At 38.8% G+C, this 23,489-nt stretch overlaps 1 protein-coding gene across 1 annotated transcript in view; it reads right to left on the bottom strand.

The window, feature by feature from the left end:
* The window catches only part of NMD3 (NMD3 ribosome export adaptor), a 761,058-nt gene that overhangs the window by 167,686 nt on the left and 569,883 nt on the right, over window positions 1–23,489 (bottom strand). The window contains exon 12 of the mRNA XM_044069978.1: window positions 7,665–7,777. Coding sequence (XP_043925913.1) covers window positions 7,665–7,777 — 113 coding nt within the window. The remainder of the gene's footprint in view (window positions 1–7,664; window positions 7,778–23,489) is intronic.

Below are 23,489 nucleotides of genomic sequence, written 5' to 3'. Positions count from 1 at the left end.
GATAGAAACTAGGATCAAGGCCATAACAATGAACCATCGTTTGATGACTTAATTTATAAACAGAGACCAAATGGTCCCTGAAAGTTACCTTTTAGGTTCAGTTCCCCTCACAGTATTCATAAATGCCTTCTATCCTAATAGATGTAAAGTTTCTAACTGTCTAATGTAGCACTACAGTGGAAACAAAGAGCAGTCATAACACTACTTCCAGTGATTGCTTCTAATGATTTTTTTGATCTGAGATGAATTTGCAATGTTATTCAAGGATACCTTCAATGAGCTCAGTTAGCGTACTTTCAGAAACAGGGACACGTAAAACCATGGTCTACACACACTGATGACAAAAATACAAGCAGCAGTCTTTCATCTTTGAAGACCATCACGCTATAGCAGCATTTCAACTGCAATTTATGGTCTTTTAAAGATGGCAGAGAATCGATTTACTGACATGTGATTACTGGGTCAGCCTGAATAGGTGGGTACCCATTTTCAGTTGAGGCCCAGGGAGAAAGTGCCAAAGCATAGCCCTCTACTGATCAGGGACAAATCCAGAAATAAGCAGGATCAGGGACACTCAAAACATTAACACTATTAATCTCAGACCTGACAGAATAAGATAATGTGACATGCCTTTTCTGAAGTAAAATAATTCTATAACTATTAGTGCAATTGTTTAAGTGCAATTCACCATTTTCCCCCAAAAGTCACGTTTTAGGAGGGATTAATGGGGTCAGAAAATGAGAGTTAAAATCAGGGAGAGTCAAGAAGTAGCCCCAAAGTACTACAAAAACATTTTAATTATAATTTTACAATGTTCAAAAATACAAAGAGCATCTACAATTTAATTATACCAAATTAGACATAATGTGAAAACATTGGTTAAGAACAGATACAACTTACTTGACAATGAATAAATATAGATAAACATTTTAGTTTGCAGAGAAATTAAAGGTAAGTTAGTGTAATACAAATAGGAACTGCAATATGAAATGAGAAAAAAACAGGGTTAGGGCACATTTAGGAAGAGAGTCAGGGTACAGAAATTGTTTGAAGTAAAGGAAATGAGTGAAGAAGGGAACAGAAGGAAGTGTAAAATATGATTAGGTGCTTGTTCATATTTAGAGATATAGTTTATCCTGGGAGTGAACAGAGACAGATTTTGGCTACAAAGTCTAGAACAGTTTTAAAGGACTGGAGAAAGGGTAATGATTTGATGGACACAAGTAATGGGCTCCAGGCCTCAGCAACAGAGTTACGAGTACAGACCATGCCAGGCAGATTAGACAGGTTTATGGACAGATAACAGAAAAAAGTTGTGGGTAATTTATTTAGCGCTGAACAAGCAGATGGTTAAAGGTGGTAAGAATCTGTGAATTTGTTAGTTGATTTAGGCTTTTAATTCTACAAAGTTGAGAGTTCTTATATTTGCTGCAAATTTAGCCACTTTATTATAGCATTGTTCAAGTTTTGATTGTGAAGCCATGAGGTTAGTAAGAATAAGAGTGCCATAAAAGTAGTGAGGGAATGAGGTAGGCGGCAAGTATAGTTTTAGTGCACTGGTGAGAAAGTTTTTGGCGAGTTTTGTATATGCAATTTTGTACGTACAGGTCAAATTTAAGATCATCATCCACTATCACACCTAATTTGCTAAGAGAAGTGACTTCAATGCCTGTATTAACAGAGGATTTTAATTTGTTTTTTTTTTTTTATGAGGGACGGGATTTAGGGAAAATAGGTATTTTTGGGGCGGTGGGGATGGGCCGAGGATGAGTCAAGAGTTACACAGCAATGTTTCAGTGACTCTTAAAGCTTCATGTGTAATTTTTGGAGATGTGCCACACTGTCAGCTGTTCATATTAGTGTAGAGTCATCTGCCTACTGTGCTAGGAAGGCTTGTTGTATACATGTGTGGAGGATGTTATTGAGAATGTTAAAGAGGAAGGAACAAAGGAGAGAGCATTGTGATACACTGGTGGTGACTGCAAGGTATGGATAGAGGAAGGAGTGCCATTTTACTGATACCTACTGGACAAGTAGCTTTTGAACCACAGAAAGTTGGGCTGAGACAGACCTCATAAGGACATCTGAAGTAGATGTTTGCTGTGATAAACTGTACTGGAGGCTTTAGACAAGTCTCTAGCTATAATGACAATACCTATAAAAGCTAGAAGTGCGGTGTTAGCACTATGGGAGGGATGGAATCTTGTGCTGTGCTGGGGATAGGAGCTTTTCCTGTAGGAGACGGTTTAGCAATTTTTTTAATAACTTTTTTTAAGTATTCCAAAAAGAGGGAGATAAAATCGCTATAGGTCTAAAGTTAGTAATGTCTGTTGAATTTCCTCCTTGTGTAGAGGAACAATGTGTGATTTCTTTTCCCCAGAGACAGGTAATGCAGGATTCCTGGATTGACTAACTTGTAAGGACTGAGACAGGACAGGCAATGCTGCTATTTCAAGGTACTTGCCTAGAAGGTCATTAGCTGAAGTAGACTATGGTTTAAGTTTTATACAAGGATGTGGGGACAGTTTTGAAAGTGGAAGTGATGATATTTGGCTTTGGTTAGGGATGTTATACTATCTATGAAATAAGTGGAATTATATTGCAGTTTTGTGTGGAGATTTACTGAAAGAGGAGTTAGGGCTGAATTTTTGACTGGGATGTAAAATTTCTTTAATGGCTAACCAAACTTTTTTAGGGATGTGTTTACTATTGTTCTAAAAGTTGTTATAGTATAGGTTTTTTTGTCTTCATTTATTTGCTTTTTAGTATGGCTGCAGAGTATTCTGAAATTTGAGATACTGTAGTGTTTTATATTTCTGCCATTCTTTCCATGCATTTTCTTTATCCTACATTAGAACACTACTCTTTTTCGATAGCCAACTTGCATTAATTGTTTTTAGTCTGTTCCTTCTAGGAGAAGCAAGGATATTTAGGAAATTGTATTGATTTCATTTACAGCATCATCTAAATGAAATATTTCTAGGATTTTCCACTTAATAGATAACAGGTTAGTAATCAATATTTTGGGTTAAACTTAGTGTGTGTGTGTTATTTTATAAACATGTTGTTTAAGTGGATGAGCAAGGTGTTTGGTTGTGTAGATTGGGGGATGGTTGCTGAGAGTCTATAACATTGCATCTGTTGTGGTGAATTTGCTAGGGTCAGATACTGGGATCCAGTCTAATAAAGAATTTGCCGTCTTGCTATAATGTGTGGGGCTATTAATTACTTGTGTGAAACCGTAAAGGTTCATGCAATATGCACTGGAGTTATAGAGGTTATGTCCAACAAACTAATATTGATATCGCCTAGTAATATTTTTTTCTTGTGCAATTGTTATGGACATCTAACGTAGGCTAACTTCCAGTGTAGCTGCATTGTTGCCAGGAGGGATTGTAGAGGACAGTAACATGCATATTTGTTTGTTTATTTTCAGGAAAGTAATAAGATCTGCTGAAATGAATTTTGGCACTGGTCTGTTTGAGGCAGAATGGTCTATTTGCTGGGAAACATTAAACCAATACCACCACCCTCCCTCTTTATATGGTCATTACAGGTGACATTATAGCCAGGGGTTATAATTTCGGAGTCACTTATGCTGGGTTTCAGTTATAGCAAGAATATCAGGCTCATGTTGGGTAATCCAGCAATGTAGTTCAGTAGATTTATTTCTTATGTTTCTAATATTTATGGCAGCAAAAGTTAGACTACCATGGCTGCAGTGTGAAGTAGTGTGGGGAAAAGAATCATAGGTTCATAGGAGGTTACTAGGCTAATGACCCCGGGGCCCTTACAAGCCTAGCTAAGAGTTTATCCCAAATAAAAAAAACCTCAATCAGCACCTGTCAACCCTGTCAGTGAGGGACAGAGGTGGAACCCCTGAGACAAATCTGTGGTTTCCCATCCACTCATCAAGGCTGCTCTTGAAGAGGGTCAGCGATGTACTTGTTTGATGTGTATGGGGGTCTACTCCAGAGACAGAGCAGCCTCTGGGAGACAAACCCGTCTCTCCAGTAGGTTTTGTTAATGCCGCACATTAGATTCAGGCCTTTCGATCAGGTAATGCGCGAGGAGTTAGACTTATGGATATGGAGCATCTCTAGTAGGACAGGGTCCGAGATTGCCTTGTAGGCGAGACACAGATCACTTCTGAGCAATACTGAGTACAGCGATAGTGATTTGAGCCTGTCCACATAGGACAGGTGTTGGAGGCCACGGATTCTCTTTCAGAGGTATTTTTGTGGCCTTTCCAGTTGGTGCACGTGATTGGAAAGATACATACCAAACAAGGCGTTGTACTCAATTATTGGCCTAATGAGGGAGGAGTACAGAGAGGTAATAGCCTCCTTTTTTTCTGGATGCAATCCCTTTACTTATGAGACGAATCAAGTTATAGGATTTTCTGACCACTGCTGCTACATGATGATCAAATGTGAGATTGTGTACCCAGGTCTCGTTGTGTGCTTAGGGGGTTGCCGCTGATGTGGTAATCAGTAGGGGCCATGTTTTTGCAGGTATGATAATACTTTTTTTGCATTCAACTTAAGCGGTGACTTTGGCACCAGTCATTTATTGCTGTGAAGCCCTCTTGTAGTATGTTAACATAATTTGAGGAGTCAATGGCAGCACCCAACTTACAGTCGTCCACAAACTTGGTCAGCCACAGGTCTTTTCTGACAATGGTTGTGATAGGTGGTGCCAGGATTATGGTGAATGTCTCCTCCTGGGAGGATTTTAGTATATACAGGTATTACTGATTTTTGTTTTTTGGAGAGTATTTTTACCACTTAATTTTATTTGAGTTGAAATGGGGCTAATCAGTCTGTATTTGGAGTAAATGTGAGGGGCATCATTAAACAGGTTTGGTGCAATCTGTGAGGAATTTAGGGAGGATGTATGTATAGGTGATTGGGACAGAGTTAGAGAGATGTTGAGAGGTATTACTGAACCATGGTAGTATGAAAAATAGCTCAGTAGGAGGAGAAGAGAGGATAAGCAGAGGAGCAGCATGACCAATAAAAGGACCGTACTTTATTAATACCAGGTAGTGGGGAAGTACGAATCAATGCTATAGGTTATTTAGCAGTGGTGGAGCCTGAAAACTAGTAGAAGGTAGGTGTTAGGAAGTATTTTCTATGAAGAAAGCGAGTTTGGTTGTCCTGGTAAATTCTTTTATGTTTCTGAAATGTGAGAAACAGAGGGATTTGAAGTGATAGAGAATGAGGATGTAGTAAAGATAGGAAGTAGTATGGGTTTATTTGGGGAAAGTAGAATAGATGAGCTGTTGGGGAAGCATCTGACAATGAATGAATATAGTGCAATGCAGTATGGGAGGGAGAAATGTCACTGGAAATGATGCTAAATGTCAGACGAAAATTGGGAAAAAGGAAAAAAACAGAAATGTTTGCATAATACTAGGAAGGTTGTTTGGGGATGGTTATAAATGGGTGTTCACAAGTGAAATGTGTATGCGGAAAGTATAATGGCAGAGTAAGGGGTGGTTAGAAATTGGGGGTAGAAAAGCAGACTTCCCACCCTCAGGTCAATTATTACAGAGAGCAATCAGTTGATAGGCAGTACAAAGCAACTGACAAGGAGGCATAAATCAGAACAGGTTTTCTTTCTTTTACTAAATGCAGAAATCAGGAAGCTAGGGAGACTAAGACACTGGCATATACAGTGTAATCTATTAATCAAGAGAAGTGACAGTGGCCATCTTAGTACGTAGTCCTTAGACTGCAAAGACTACCACTTTGTAGGGAATATCACACGCTCTTTCAAACAAAGGGCAGGAACATATTTGACTAAAGTTAATACAAAATAAGGCTCTTCGTGTTAAACTAGCTTACACTACACAATAACAAAGTTCTCAGTGAAAGTTTTTGGGAGTTGGGCTTTGTGGCAGAGCTCCAGCTATATTGTGGTTGTCAGGGTTGGCTGTAGTGACCACAGGCTCAGAATGGAAAGAAAAGAAAACTCTACTAAAACTGTTTTATTACACTGAGGCAATAAAGATAACACTTATTCCTAGAGATGGAGGACAGTGGTAAGTCAGAGCAAGAGAATGAGTACAGAGACGCTAAGAAGGCTTATGAATGTAAAATCAAAACAAGTTTAGCAGGAGGTATACTGGGAGAATTACAGTAATACAGTGTATAGAGCTGCACAGACCAAATTATCATAGCACAGCACTATACTTATACGCACAACATAAATCCATCACTTTGTGAACAGTGTTATACATACCAACGCAACAGTAACTGACATTACATACATACTTGTTAAAAAGGCACAGGCTCAATACACAAAGTTTATCTGACTTGAATAAAATTGATACAAATACAATACACTACCAAAATCTTTTCATTGTTCTACATAGTCTTAGAACACATACAGATGTAATAACATACGACACATGTGCACTGCGAAGGAAGATGGTGACTGTGTGTAAGTGGAGACCAAAGTGAGGGGACATTTAGCAATACATTCTACTATAGTGACCCTCCCAGGCTCAGGTCAATTCTTACATACAGCAAATCAGTCTACAGCAAGTTGTTATTGTGGCTTTCGGCTTTTCCCAGTTAGGGGTCGCCACAGCGGAACTCCGGTCCGCTAATGATTGGCAGTAGATTTTTACGTGCTGGCTTGCCAGGCCTAACGCACAACCTTCAACGAAGGAATGCCCATTCACGCATGTCGCCACACAGAAGACGCTCTAACTGAGAATCGAACGGGCAATGTCTAACTGTGAGGTGACAACGCTGCTGCAGCACCACCACCGCAGTAAATCAGTCTACAGCAAAAGCACCACCACCGCAGTAAATCAGTCTACAGCTAGTACAAAGCAATTAAAGATGCGCAAAGCAAAACAAGTTTGCTTTCATTTACTAAATGCAGAAATCAGGAAGCTAGGAAAACTACATAACTGGCATATACAGTGTAATCTGCTGTCAACAGAAGGGTCAGAGACCAATTTAGTAAGTGGTCCTTAGACTGCAAGGATTACTCCTTTGGGGGAATATCACAGTCACTTTCCAGTACAGGGCAGGCACGTATTTGACTAAAGATAATGCATAGCATGACTCTTCATGTTAAACTTGCTTACACTGCATAACGACAAAGTTCTCAGAGACAATTTTCAGGAGCTGGGCCTTGTGACAGCGCTCCTGCAATATCCTGGTTAGGAATGATGTAGTGATCACAGACTCTGCACTGTGAAGGAAGACAGTGACTGAGCAGATGTGGAGACCATACTAGAGCAAAATGCACATTTTAGCTGACTGTCCAAAGCTCAGCCCTATTCAGAAAAAATGCATCAATGGGTGGCAAGCAGAAAAGGTATCAGGATAACTGAACACAAGGGTTAGACTGTCTGTATTACTGCAGATACTAAACAATCTAGGCATCCCTAAAACTTAACTTCCTTAATATTCTATTCTGTAGCCAGCCATAAGAAGCCTAAGGGTTATGCAATCAAAGAAAATACACTTATTGCAACTGGGTTTTAATGACAGCAATTTATTATAGTGAACTGCAACAATAATATTAGTTATGGACAGCAAAAAATAGCAATGTAACTCTTTCTTTAAAAAAAAAAAAAAAAACAAAGGCAAGAAAACACTCTGAGGGAATACAGTCAGCATATAACAATAAAAGGTACATACCCTAAAACTAAGTCTCCATGACTAAGCAGATGTCCCAGGTGTGTGCGACAGTGATACTGTTGACTTGTATCCATCTCTGAGGTTTTCTGTACCCAGACATCAGCCAATGTATGCTATAAAGATTCAAAATTACATAACAATGCAAAGTAAATTGATGAGAAGGTTATAGACTGCTAATAAACCAATTACTTTAGGTACACAAATTAAACAGTCATATTCCTACTTCTAACAACTGCACTTGTTCACAAAGTGAACATGTATGTACATGACAAAATTCTTACAGTATCACCAAACATATGAGGGAACCTTTATTGGGGTAGCCAGAAGGCTTTATCTTTCTCTCTCACGTTTGGGGTGCATATGTTACAGGAACACCACAAATATAGCAATACATCTAACCCCTGAGCTTGCTAGCTCTTTTATACCACTACTGCAATATGGATCTCCAGCCTGCTTCAGGTTGGTGAAATACTTCCATGTCAAATGCAAAAAAAATCAAACATTCTAAAATATTCAAAGTATCCATAAGGCTGTCGTAAAATGAGTCAGAAACTACCAAGAAAGGTCCCTAATGCTGCAGATATTATGCAGTTGACAGCATTTCTGTTAGCACACAAAACAGTGCATAAATATTCTCAGCCTCCAGATGGTGATCAGCTGTGAAAGTTCTTTTCAGAGCAATTATGAATTAGGCATCCACCCTTCGTCAAGACTTAGCATTCACCAGTGCAGATGAAGGGTGATCCACAAAGAAAGGCTGCACCTCACCCCATTCTTTCTTGACAGAAAAAAATAAAAGTATAATAAGAAATCTTGTTTTACGGGGGGGAGAGATTATAGCTAGTCAGCATACCTGCTGAGTGCAACACTCAAATTCTGCTGCTACTCTATACATGTATACAATCAGCCATTTTTTTTTAAGCTGTCTCAATCAGGTCACCAACTCAGTAGTAAACACTGGAGATGGATGAGAAGGCTTTACATTACCCTCTTATGTTAAAACTAGATTCTACATGCACAACTTGCAATGCTTTGATCCAAATGTACATGCTACAGCCAAACAATCTGGCGAACATAAGAAACGTAGTCATGACATAAAAAATATACAAAATTACTCAAATTTGCCACACGATAAAAGTAACTGGAAAACTTTAGGAGTAGTTAGGATATCTCAGTTTAATTTATCCAAGTGTTTTGGGTTTCTAATACTATGTCAGGAATGGAACCCAGTCCCAATACAGAGCATGGTTAAAGTTCATGAAAATCAGTATCGCTTCAGTCTTTGATGCTCTTATCAGTACTTGCAACATATCCAGAATTGCCTCCGCCTGCAGTTCATATAGGGTTACATGTTTTGGTAGAATACTTAAGTACAACTGTAAATTCTTTATTAGTCATGGCGCTGCTACTATTCAGACTGTCTGGCTTTCTTCCATATTATTCTCATTTCTGCTTGTCAATCCTGGTATTTTATGACTTTGTCTCTCTCTCTGTGCAAGATACTGTAGTCAATGGATACAGCAATTTCAGTCAATGCTACTTTTGTCCCCCTCTCCCAAACCACTACATCTGGTTTTCTTGCATTTATTTTTTGAACAGGTGATGTCACGTGATAGAACACTCTCTACAATGCTTTGTGGCTCATGTTTCCAATGATTCACGTTCTATATTGTAGTGTTTGCACAATTCCCAGTGCAACAATCTTCCACATTATTGCCTCTTTCATGGTACAAACCCTCAGTCATGAGTGTATCACACCCAGCAACAAGATGCGCACCCGTTTCCAGTTCTGTTTTACAAAACCTACATCCATCTGTTTCATAGGGTTACACCAGGTTAATGACCACTGGGGTTTTTATAAGCCTAGTCAAGCACCGCAATTGCATCCTGCAAGTTAATGTGCCTTAGAAGCTATTTTAAAGGGTATACGTAAACTAGGGCAAGATTTACAGGCTGCCTTTGCCCATGTAAGACAGGTGCTGGACTGGGAGTGCACTGATTTCCCATCCACTGGTTTAGGTTTCTCTTGAATAGGGTTAGGTAAGAGCTCTGCTTCACATGCATGGAAATCCTGTTTCACAGGAGTGGAATTTGCTGAGATACATTCTTGTCCCTTTAATGTGACCTATTTATGGTCATAAGCAAAGTTATATCCCCAGATAAGAGTAATTTTGATGCTACAGACCTTCCCAAACTTGTTCTACAGACTTTGTAAACCAAGTGTTCATAAATCACTATCTTGGGCAGTCATTATTGGCCTTTCATCTTTTGGTTTCAGTTCATCTATTTGTAACTGTTCCTGCATCAAATCTTGGTCAACATGAGGTTGCTCCAGAAGATCTCTATACAAGTTTGTGGACCTTCCAAAACTGTGCGAGTCATCCAATCCCTTCCTTACATTTCTTTTGTTTCTTGGCACATTCGGTTGATGTCTGATTTTTGTCTACTTTTCCATTCCTGTTTGACTTCAAAATGTTTCTACTAAACTAAGCAAAGATGTTATCTTGGACTTCTCATGTTTTAAAAGTTTTGCTATGCTTGGCTCGGATAAAGTCAGCAGATACTGAGCTGAAATGTTATTCTGCTGAAATATCATATGCTTGATTTATATCTCTATACCTAATGAAAGTATCTGTCTTTCTGTATAACTAAAATTGTACTACAGTGTAAACTTTTGTTTTTAATGTGGAGCTTTTCTCCCTGGGCCTCCGCTGAGAAAGGACAGCTTGACTAGATGGACTTTCCTGGTAAACAAATGTAAAATAAACAACGATACGCATCAATCCGTTGATTACAGATCAATACATATAATAAATTTTAAGAAGGCCTGTATCTCCTTCAGAATGAGAAATACATAATCTTGGTATATAGGCATTTTTCTTGCTTTTATGTCCAACTGACTGAAAGCTTCTTGGGGCCAATCTCCCCAATGCTATAATACAGGAAAAGCAAACTTAGATGTCAAGGTAGTTTTCAATATTAATTTTAGACTTTTGAAGTATTTCTTACAGAGTTTTCTTCTCATTTGTTCATGTTTTACTGCTGACCCTTCATCTATTACCAAGTGTTTATACACTCCTTCCTGATAATTTTCCTTTACATTACATTCGTGCACCAGGTTGATATTTTCTTGGTGTTGCAGTTTTCCTTTTTCTTAAATGCTGCTGTTGTACTTTTCTCAAGACCAAATATCACTCTTGTATCATCTGAAAAAAGCTTTGACTATTTGTAGTTATGCTTTCAGCTCCTCATCTGATGAGCTATACAAGTCATCCGTAAAAAGTAGGCGAGATGTCTTAAGATTGGCTTTTGAAGTTATAACCGTAGCTATAGACTAATCTGGTAAATAAGCTGCTTAATGGGTTAAGGCAAGATGAAACATCAACAGTGACAAAGAATCGCACTAGAATTTCCCCATCTGAATTTTTATCCCTGGGATAATAAATTGCCCTTTGTCATGGCTGAGTTGCAAAGTGGTTTACAACTTTTTCATAGTCACTGTAATGTAATTGGTCAATGAAGGGTGTTATAAATCTGTAAGCATTCCATTATACAAGTGTGGGATGTTGTCAAATAGTTTTTGAAAACTATCCTTACCATACCTGTATTCTTTTCATTTTTACAACTCTCTATTATAACTTTGTTTACCGACAAATGTTTTATTATTAGCTTTTTGTTCTATTGCCAAAATTGTTTTTTTTCTCTAAATTACTACAGACTGTTTGCATCCATTCCAATATATAATTTGTATTTTGTCAGAAGGCATGCTAAAAGTCTATAGTTCTTAGGATGACTTGCAGGCTCACTCTTAAGGTGGAGTATCGTTTTTCCTGTTAACTCAGGGTGATCAGGTTGGGGCATGCATGTAAATAAATTCTTACTCTGGGCTGAATCTGTGTGTAAACATGTTAATACCTTTAGCCAGAGGTTAGGTACTGCATATGGACCTGGGGTATTCCATTTAGGAGCTTTTCTTAATTTTGTCTCAGTTTCTCTGGCTGTTCCTTCATCCCATTTCATTATCCTTTACATTACAGCTCCTTGCTGTTTCTTTTAGTTCTTCTATCCATTCAGCATCTTTGCTATATTCAACAGGGTTTTTATAAATAACTCTCCAAAATGTGCCTATTTCTTCTTTTTTTGGTACAGCTTCTGTTCCCTTTGCTTAACTTCCCAATACGCTACAAAACCTTTTTGGGTTGTCAACGATTTGCCTATATTGTATATCTGTACACAGTCTATGTTTTTCTGCTTGTGCTGATACATTTTTTTGTTGTTGTTTACTGTAGGCAGCAGTGCATTACAGATCGGGTAAAAGCATCAAATAATGTTAAAACAGATTAGGATCTATCTTTCTAAAAATGTCTGAGTATCTATAAGTTCCCTTTTCTGTATTCTAACAGCGATACTCCTAGTTTTAGTTTTTTATATTTGATGCTTCCATGGTGGCATTGTGCTTTTTCTCTTCATTTCTTTTGTTACTCTACATTTTTGTGGTAACTCTACTGGATATTAGTTTAGTTGCTCAATGGTATATCCTATTTATTTCTGTTACATCACAAGTTTCTTTTAATAGTCCTGATTAGTATTAACCTGTTTTACCAACTTTCTAACATTTTAGGCCTTATTTAATTTCTGTAATCTGTTTCTTTCATATATCTTAACATGGTCCAGCCATCTCTATTAAGCCAAGCAAGTTTCCCCTTAGATTATTTTACTCCGTACTGAGAGCCTCATTTTTGCTATTTTCTGAAAGTCTTTCAAAGAAGATTCCAGAATATTGTCCTGTGATATATCCTCTTTAGAGGCATCCTGCTTCATCATATACTCCGCCATGTGTGGATCCACTGGCCCACCATGCTGCAACATTACCTGTGCCAGGCTTGTCACCATCTCCTGCTCCTTCCCTTGCTGCATAACTTCAACTCAACTTTCATGAGACACACTTACAGCAGGCTCCAAAATGGCTGTGTGGCATACCTTCTTCAGATTCATCCCACTTCTCCTGCTACTCCTCCAAATGCAGCTCCACTAATTTATCATGATCAGTGCTGGACTTTTTTATACTGAAATTACAGTGAGGTGAAAGGCAAAACACAGCTGCACCACTTGTTGGAAAGGGGAGTAATCTAAGTTACTGCAGTCTGTCTACAGCAGTGAAAAAAGTCAAACAGACATTAACAGTCTTAATTATTGATACTTTTGGAATTTTCTAGCCAGAAGTTTAACTTTTTTTCATCCCCAGTGATGTCCTTTTACATGTTTGCTGCAACTGTTGAAGAAACAGTTTACACTGCTGTATGCATGTGTGTGTGTGGGTATGGGTATATGTATACACACGCATTTATACATACATGTATCTATATCTATACCTATCTCTCTCTATATATATATATACATATATATATATATACATATATATATATATATATATATATATATATATATACATATACATATATACATATACATATATAAAATTAACTGCACTCAAAAAAAATTGAACGAAGAGAAGAAATTTTAACTAAGAAATGAACTTCGTGACAATAACAGCATTCAAAAAATAGTAAATCACACCAACAACTCTTGTAGTACTTTAGCGCTTTCGTCTTATTTATTATCAAGACTTCTTCAGAAAGACATGTTTCATAACTATGAGCAACCATTTTCACTTCCTTTAAATACATTAGTTCTAGCAGGCCATTTAAATTAACAACAGTTCCTTTCCAGGCCATTTAAATTAACAACAGTTCCTTTCCAATAGTAAAGTGTGGACAGGCAGGGTGCTATGTGCATTTTCATTAACATTACAATCGCAGTTACACAAGGTAAATTGGTCAGACAGTAATAGCCTTGTGGTGCCGTGTGCATACTAATAGGGATCGTGTGCAAAAAGGGATTGTGTGCAAAAGCAAAAAAATTATTTAAAATATGGGGGAACCGGGAAGGATGAGAGTCATGCTGTGATAATTCTAATATAAACACGTAACTTATAAGTCCCTGCCTCCAAAGGTAAGTAAAGGAGTGCATGGAGAAAAGTGGAGGAGTCAGGTAGAAGAGTCCTACTATGCTTGTGTACCAGTGTGTGTGTAGAGAAATGTGTGGGTATGCCACCTGATGGGGGAGTGTGAGGAATACGGTGTGGACTTGAGGGGGGGGACTGTTAGGCGGCCACCCATGACAAGGAGTGTGGAGCTGGGGTTTGATGGGTAGGAGAATATGAATAACAGTGTGTCCCAGAAGACTGTCATTGCAGATGGTATCACCCCTTGAATGGCTGCGTGAAAAGTGAGACTGGGGGGGTTGTTGGTGGGGTCAGCAGGGGCTAGCCTGGTGACTGGGATCGTGTGTGTAGGGGGGAGGCAAAAGTCAGAGAGAGAGACAGAGAGAGGAAACACATTATATTCACTTGTACAGTTGTAAATCCATATACACATTAAATCCTCTTGCACAATTCTTCAAACCCTATCACATTTCAGTCTCTATACCACTGAAGTGCACATTTAATGTTCAGTGTCTCATTGAGACCTGGATAGACATCATCTCTCAGTTCTGCCATTTTAATTCCCGGACTTGCAGGAATGTGTCCATGTCCCCAACAAATTCTGTTATTTTTTTCCAGCGCTGTGAATTTGAATCCTGTGAAGTTTGGGCAAATAGCACTGTGTTTAGCCAAGGCATTCAAACTGTCCTGTTTGTGTATTGCTGCATTGTGTTCTTTAATACGGCTACTCAGCTTTCTGTTCATTTTGCTGATATAAAAATTCCCGCAGTGTTCGCAGAAAGCACAGTAGACTACATTTTTTGTGTTGCAGTCATAGTGGTCATGTAGCCTGACAGTTCTGTTGCAGTGCGGGAAGGTGACGTTGTTGTCTTTTCGTATGTGTACACAGGCGACACACTTGCCACAGTCAGACATTCCAGGTTCTGTTGATAATTAGCTCTGTGGGGATGGGCTTTTATTCCTCTTGAACGCACCACCAAAAGAAGAGGTTCGTTTAAAACAGAAGTTCAGGGATGTCCCAAGTAACTTTGTCAGACCTTTTTCTCCTTCCAAGATGTCCCAATTGTTGGTGAGGACCCCTCTGATTCCAAACATATCCGTGGAAATTGGAAGGGGGAAACTTGACACCCAGTCCTTTCTGTTTGGTCCGTTCTGTGCCCTTGCTGTGAATCCCTTTTTCAGGATTAGTGGGTACCTGGATTGTCTGTGCTGTATGATCTCTTGGAACAGGTTGTCCACTAAATACTCTGGGTATTTTCTTTCTAAGAACAAGTTTCTGAGGTAAAAACCTTCTTGATGAAAACCTCGTCCCTAAAAATTAGTCTGGATAACCGGATGAATTGTCCTTTTACAATATTCTTTTTCATGAAATGGGGATGCTGGCTGCTGAACTCTAGATAGTTATTCCAGAAAGTGGGCTTGCGGTAGATGTTGGAGTCAAACTGTCCATTTTCCGGGTCTATAGTGAGATGGATATCCAGGAATTGAGTGGTGGTTCCGATATGTCCTACCGTGAGGGTCAGGAAGTCCAGACTCTGGAAAAGGGTTTCCAGAAAATTGCTCAGAGAAAGTCTGTCCCCCTTCCAGACAAAAAAGACGTCACACACTGATACACAAGCATAGTAGGACTCTCTACCTGACTCCTCCACTTTTGTCCATGCACTCCTTTACTTACCTTTGGAGGCAGGGACTCATAAGTTACGTGTTTATATTAGAATTATCACAGCATGACTCTCATCTTTCCAGGTTCCCCCATATTTTAAATAAAGTTTTTGCTTTTGCACACAATCCCTTTTTGCACATAATCCCTATTAGTATGCACACGGCACCACAAGGCTATTACTGTCTGACCAATTTACGTTATGTAACTGCAATTGTAATGTTAATGAAAATGCACACAGCACCCTGCTTGTTCACACTTTACTATTGGAAAGGAACTGCTAATTTAAATGGCCTGCTAGAACTAATGTATTTAAAGGAAGTGAAAATGGTTGCTCATAGTTATGAAACATGTCTTTCTGAAGAAGTCTTGATAATAAATAAGACGAAAGCGCAAGTACTACAAGAGATGTTGGCGTGATTTACTATTTTTTGAATGCTGTTATTGTCATGAAGTTCATTTCTTAGTATATATATATATATATATATATATATATATATATATATATATATACACACACATACACACACATATACATACATGTATCTATATATCTATACATATATACAACTGTTGAACAGTTTACACTGTTCTATGTGTATACATATATACATTTATATATAGATACATACATTTTATATATATATATATATATATATATATATATATATATGTATTATATATACACACACACTTTTCTTTACGGTTTTTGAAATTTATTGATCACCCAACTGTCAATGTGTATCACTCACTTACTGCATACTTTGCTTTGTATTTATCTGCAATCAATTTATTGTATATCTTGCATTACTGTAAAGAGCTTTTTATTAATGTTAAGCTCAACAGAGTCTATTTGCTCAGTCTTGGGTACAAAAAACAGATGCCCAAGTATAATACAGTGCTAACTACTTGTACAGGAGGTCAAACAAAAAATGAAGTTATGTTCTTACCATAACGTTCCATCTGTGTTGTCGATCTTCATTCATTATTGACTGACGGGTTCGGTTTCGAACCCTCAGAATAGACGCGGCTGTTACACTAGCTCACTCCAGCCAAAAACTCTCGAGCTAAGGCTTTACCCATACTGCCTCTCTTCCCTTTACCTCAGATCCAGTTTGCCTATTATAAAGAAAAATGGAAGCTCTGTCTGAGCAACAACCTTATTAGTATCCCAGGACTAGATCCGAACCTCCAGGAGTCTTTGGAGGGGGCAGGAGGGTGGGGTATCAAGAATGAATGAAGATCAATACAGATGGGACGTTATGGTAAGAATATAACTTCTTTATCTGATGTCGTCAATCTTCATTCATTCTTGGGTAATGGGACAGTGTCCCCAGCTACTTTAGATCTTGGGTGGCCTTAAGGAAGGATATTCCTAAGCACAATAGAGCCAAAAGATGCTCTTCCCCTGGAGACCATATCTAATTTGTAACAAGTGATAAAGGTATGAGGGTTAGCCCAAGTTGCCCATGTCGTCAATCTTCATTCATTCTTGGGTGATGGGACAGTGTCCCCAGCTACTTTAGATCTTGGGTGGCCTTAAGGAAGGATATTCCTAAGCACAATAGAGCCAAAAGATGCTCTTCCCCTGGAGACCATATCTAATTTGTAACAAGTGATAAAGGTATGAGGGTTAGCCCAAGTTGCGGCTGCACATATGTCTTCCATAGGAAGCTCTGGAGTGGAAGACTACTGAAGTGGAAACATATCTTGTGGAATAAGCTCCAATTTTTGTTGGTAGATCAAGTTTATTCTGACTGTATATAAAAGTAACGCAGTCTCAACCATTTTGACAAAGTGACCTTTGGAAGTGGTTTGCTCAATCTAGTACTTAAGGGGAGAAATAGTTGGTCTGATTTTCTAAAGGATTCTGTTCTGTCAAAGTAAAAATGTAACTGTCTGTGGACGTCCAACAAATGCAAACAATATCTCCTCTGTTTGAAAATTTTGAAAATAAGACTGGGAAGTCTACGGTCTGATTGATACTGGAGTTTGATACCACTTTAGGAAATAAGGAAGGCGGGATTAGTTCTGAGTGATACCCTTTCTTTGGGGAAAATGACATATGGATGCTTCACACACAAAGCCTATAATTCTGAAATTCTCCTACAAGTGATAGCTACTTGGAAAAGGGTCTTCCAGGATAGAAACTTGAGGTCACAGGTCGCTGCTGGCTCAAAGGGCTGACGAACTAAACATTGCAAAACCATGGTTAAATCCCAAGGCACTAGAAGATCTTTGAAAGGTGGCTTCAAATGTAGAACACCCTTAAACATTTTGCAAAGACGGTGAGACATCAAGGAATGATCATCAAATCTGTTATGGAAATTCGAAATGGCAGAGCTAAATGTACTCTAATAGCAGAAGTTGAGGCTCCCAATTTAAATAAAGTTGCTAAGAATTCCAGGACCTTATTGACTGGAGCCGAGAAGAGATCAAAACAGTTTGCATCCGACCAAACAGAAAATCTTTCCCATTTTGCCAAGGTAAATTTTTCCGGTGGATGGTTTATGAGAAGCCAGAAGCATCTTTTGTACTGGGGAGGCAAATTGTGTAACCTGACAATTATTGGAAGTGGAGAAACCAAGCAGTCAGCTTGAGATGTTGATGGTTGGGATAGACCAAGCCCTGAGGGTGAGATAACAGGTCTGAAGTTGGATCCAGAGTCCACGGACGATGAATCAGGTAAGGCCAGAAAAAGGGAAACCAGACTTGACGGGGCCAGTAAGGTGCAATGAGAATCACTTTGCTTGTCAACTGTTGGGCTTTCCTGAGAAACTACTGAGGAATTAAGAGGGATTGGTGGGAAGGCATACAAAAGTCCCAGGGGTCAATCGTGAAGTGTCAATCTTGGGGACTCCCCATGAGAGGGAACTTGAACAAAATAGCTGCTGCATTTGTGGTTCATGGGAGAGGCAAAGCGGTCACCACACAGCTGAACCCATCAACAAAAGATTCTCGTCGCTACGTCGGGATTGAGAGACCACTCGTGAAGTTGAAGGATACACCTGCTTAGTTTGTTCGCAATCATGTTAGAATTCCCTGGAATATGCGTTGGTATTAGAAAGCGGTTGGAGACTATTGCTTATTGTCACACTCGGAGCTTCCTAACATAGTGGGTAGGATCCGGCTCCCCCTGGTTGCTGATGTACCAGACGATGAACATGCTGTCTGACTGGATAGCAATTGTCCCTGAAGGAAGGGAAGACTGAAATGCTTGCAACGTTAAAAGCACTGCCCTCAGTTCTAGGACAATGATGTGCAGATTGGCCTCCTATGGGGACCAGCTGCCTTGGAGACTCTTTCCCTGAAAATGCCCCCCCCCCCACTCTCCATCAGGGAAGCTTTCGTAGTCACTACAGCCTTGGGCAGAGAGGGGCAGCAGGGACGATTCCATAAATTCTCTTCTGGCTTCATCCACCACGATAAATCTTTCTTGCAGTGGTTCGTTACTAGGACTGGATGAGACATGGGGTGGGTTAGAAGTGACCACTGTGATGCCAGGAGCCAATGAAGCAGCCTCATGTGATACTTCACCAGGGGGACTAAGATGATTGCTGCCACCATGGACCCAAGAAGTTAAGTGCACTTTTTTATATATATATTTGTATTCACTAACTAGCGTCTGTACATTTTTTTTTAGATGGCACTGATTTTAGATCAGTCATAGGTGCATAGTCTGTTATGGTTTTGAAATGTTTAAGGACATTTTTTTATGTTTGTTTTAACTTTCTGATATGGTTCACTAGTTAGTTAAAGTGATGGGAATTATTACTATTATATAACTTCTTGAAGTTCCTATTTAATATATGCTTGAATATAACTATGCGAGTCTGAATGTATGCTAATTGCCTTTTCATTTCTATATGTTTTATAAGTTTTAGTATAGGCAGTGAATGATTTTTTGCCAGTAATGTATTTAATTGTGCTTTAAATATCATGTATTTTTAAGTTTTCACATACAGAATGAGCCGACTTGAGTTGTGATGCAACTTCACAATGAGATGTGATTGGATGTTTTAGATATTTATATGACTTGTGACCAGTTCATTTTCATGGTTTGATGAAGCTATCTAGTGAAAGTGCATACCGTATTGAATTAAACACGGATATATTTTACTTTTTATGCTAACTTTTGTTTTTTTGTTCCATGTTTTGTGGACGGCTTTCTTACTTATTACGTGACTTGTGCTATTTTTTCCGGAGGGCAGTTGCACATTTATCCTTTACAGTGCGGTATTATTACTTTGCATCATTTTAATTGTTTATATTTTACCTGCACCCAGAAGGAACATAGCTGATGGTAATGTAGTGGATGTGGAGTTGGATTATAGACCTGGAAGGCCTGCAGAGGCAGTGAGGAGTATTCCAGAAAGGTTCTTGGCCTGCATCCATATCCATACTGAGGTTAATCCCTTGATGCTATACTATACTTTGCCTGGGGATTCCATTACCATAGTGGAAGCAACAAATTCCGAAGCCCTCAGACAAGCAATTGATACGTTGGAGAGGGATTTTTTAAAACTGAAGAGCCTACAAATGCAGAGGCAGCATTTTGAAGTATGCATTAATCGCAAGATTGTGCTGAAAGGACTAAGGGTGTTGAAAATGCCGACTTACGGGGTATAATACCCTGAGTTGTTAGCTAGTTGGCAACAACTGAATTTAGAGGTGAGCCTTAAATATATGAGTCTACTTAATGAATATTTTAAACCGGAAGAGAATAAGAGAAATCATTAAGGTCCTCTATTAAGGAGCAGCAAGACAGACTATATGCAAGGTTTCCACATGCATTGTTAGATCGTGTCTTAACTATGATCGATGGAATCATAGTTTTTGACAAAAGACTCATACAGCAGAAAAAAGAAAAAAAAAAGACAGGGGGACATGTGACTTTGAAAGAGGGCATGTTTTCACCTGGCCTAGTGGTGAGAATGTCCATGGTGCACAGAATGCTAATCCTTTTGATATCAGAACTACCAGAGTTAAAAAAAATATATTACTGCTATAGCTGGGGCTGTTGTAACTACTTCCGTTAATTCCAATACAGTGGCTAGAAATGAGACGCATGCCAGTCACAGGGAACTGGGAATTGCAGCTTCACCTTTAGGTGCCTCCACCTCTAATGTTGTTTTTGATGCACCTAACCAGTCCAGGGGAACCATTTTAGACACTCATTTGCATAACAGTGCCACGTCAGTGGATGGACAGGGTCTACAGCAACTGAGTGCTGTACGTCCCAAAAGTGCTCTGAATAATAGAACTATTGCCAATAATACATCTTCTGCTTCTTCTACTTGTGTTGCCTTTCCCCATTTTCCACTCCCTATCAACACCGACTAGGGCCCAATTAGGACCCGCTCTCAGAGTCGGAGAAGGCAAAAAAGAAAAAAACTTTCAAAAGAGGCGCAATCGAACCAATCTTTGAAGAAAATGTGGAGCCAGGTGGGGGGTCCTTAGTTTGGAATATTTCCAATTGAGTATTAGACAATGAGGAGCTAAGTGTACTGAACAAAGGACTCTCTTATTCCTACCACATGCAGTGATATTACTGATACTATGCTGGACATTAAATATTATAGCAGAAAAGTTATGTTAAAAATTTAATGCTGCTTTTGATAATCTGAACACGTTTCATAGACCTACTTTGTACATGACCAACCCCCACCCCTTAGTTGAGGCTTTTAGTAAGATGGTTGAGGACGATCTATACGAGTTCTATGGTAACAGGAATAAAAATATACCTGAAAGGAATAGTAGAAAGGGACATACGTTATAGAGAGTATTGTGCTCTCAGGAGGCTTCAGTTAGATGCTTCAATTGCTAATAGGCCTGCAGACAAAAGAGGGCCCACAGTTATGAACAGACGTGATTATGTAGAGAGTATGCATAGGATGTTGAGTGATGTGCAACTTTATAGTCGCATTGATTCACAGAAGGTTCATGGTTTGCATGACAGGGTCTTGTTTATGTTAGAAGACTTATTAAAGAGTGACATTACTGACACCAACTTATATACATTTTTGAAGGTTGATCACCCCTTGTTGCCCTCTATACAAGGGCTGCCTAAAATACATAAGGATGGACAGAGACCACCCATGAGGCCCACAGTGGCTGGAAGGGGATGGCTCACTGAGCCTTTTCCGTTATATGTTGAGAAACAACTAAGGCCTATATTGAATAGAAACATCTATATTCTTAAAGATACTAAACATTTTGTAATAGATCTAGATCAGTACAGTAATTCAGTGACAGCAGATTATGACTCTTATTTTGTTACACTAGATGTATAATCCTTTTTTACTATAATACTCAATGAGGTGGGGATATTGGCAGTACAGAGGTATTTAAACACTCACTGAGTTCAACCATGAAGAGATCAATCTTATCAGTTTGCTCCTGGAAACCATACTAGAAAACAATGCCTTTACATTTGATGGTGACATCTTTTTACAGTGTGATGGCGTAGCTGTGGGCACTTCACGTGTCAATAGCTACGCTAACATGTTTATGGCTACGTGGGAAGAAGTCTTGTTCAATATGGAGTTATACTCCAGACATGTTATGTTTTATCGACATTTTGTCGATGACCTCTTCCTGGTGTGGAAAGGATCCAGTGAGGGATTGGCTGAATTTTTATCAGCTTTAAATGAGAGTTCGCTATAAACTTTTCACAACTGAGAGTAGAATATTTAGATGTTTTTGTAGAGAGACTCAGGAATGGGATGATCAATACAGGTGTATACAGAAAGAAGTGTTATAGAAACATGTTACTAAGGGACAAGGCATGAGAGTGTCAAGATTAAATGCCACAGAAGAGGGATTCCAGCACGAGTTATCCACACTTAAGAACATGTTGACATATAGAGGTTAAACACAACAGGAGTTAGAAAGGAATTTAGCTGACTTGGATGAGTTGAGGAAGGATAGGGCGAAACCCTACTTCTCGCCTCTCCTTGTCATAGATAAGCAACACTCAGAGATACAATGATCTGATAAGCTGAAAATATCCATGTACATTTCTACTGATATTAAACCAATATCAGATATTATCAGGAAGAATTGGAGAGTCCTTACCACTGACCCACAAGTTAGAAGTATAGTCGGTGATGAAACGACATTTCTGTTTAAGAATAAACATAACCTTAAAAGATTACTTTGCTACAGTAATAGAAATGATAGAGTCAGAGATGGTGAAATGGGTACCCACCCCTGTGGCAAATGTAATTTTTGTGGCTTTATAGATACCACCAGTGTTTTCATACATCCAGATTCTGGTCAGAGGTTTGAATTGGGTGCAAGCGGATTGCAGAACGCAAAATGTTGTTTAGCTAGCTGTCTTTGAGCTCTGTAAATCCTTTTATGTTGGCAAGACCAACCAAACACTCTGATAAAGGATGAGGGAACATCTGTATAGCATTAGGATCAAATATAATAAGAATGCCTTGTCCAAGCATGTGAATGTGGCTGGAACTGACCATCAGTTTAAATTTATGGTTATTGAAGAAATTATTTCAACAGTGCGTGAGGGAGATATTAGGAATGTTACCGAGAACAAGGAGGTTAGATGTATTCTTAGATTGAGAGCACATAAAGAGAGGCCTTAATGAGAGGGCGTCCCTCAAACCTACTCTGAAACAGAGAAAGTTATCTGTAGCTGTACAACGTTAGCTTTGTTCAGTGCCATTAACACCTATAGGCACTTTGTATTCATATATTAGAGATGCTCACATAAAGGAATGTAGACTGATATTTTATGATGCGTTGATTTTGTTTATTTTGGTATATATATATACATGAGTTAATACTGGTTTATACTGTTGCATATCACTTATCAAAATCTTGGTCTCTAGCCACGTTGAGTGGCACTATGGCATCTATCTTATATTATGTCCTGACTATAGTTTTTTACCACCATGGTTCTAGTTATGTAGAGTTGTACCATGGCATAACAGTACCTTTAGATCTTAGTGTTACATTACGTTTAGCATATCTTATTACAGTAGATGTTTAAGGCTAGACTTCCTCTTATGAGACTTTATTGGAGATGCCATTTGATACTCTGCTCTCACTTATCAGTCCTACCCCCGTAGTTGCGTTCTCTTTTAGGTGTTATGATTATTCTATCATAAGTTCCTGTTTACACTCACTATATGTGCTT

Source organism: Protopterus annectens, chromosome 4.part1 (assembly GCF_019279795.1).
Source record: "Protopterus annectens isolate FY-2018-M chromosome 4.part1, PAN1.0, whole genome shotgun sequence".
NCBI classification, from domain to species: Eukaryota; Metazoa; Chordata; order Ceratodontiformes; family Protopteridae; genus Protopterus; species Protopterus annectens.
The sequence above is the reverse complement of the archived record's forward strand: the minus strand, read 5'-3'. Positions and strand labels throughout refer to the sequence as shown.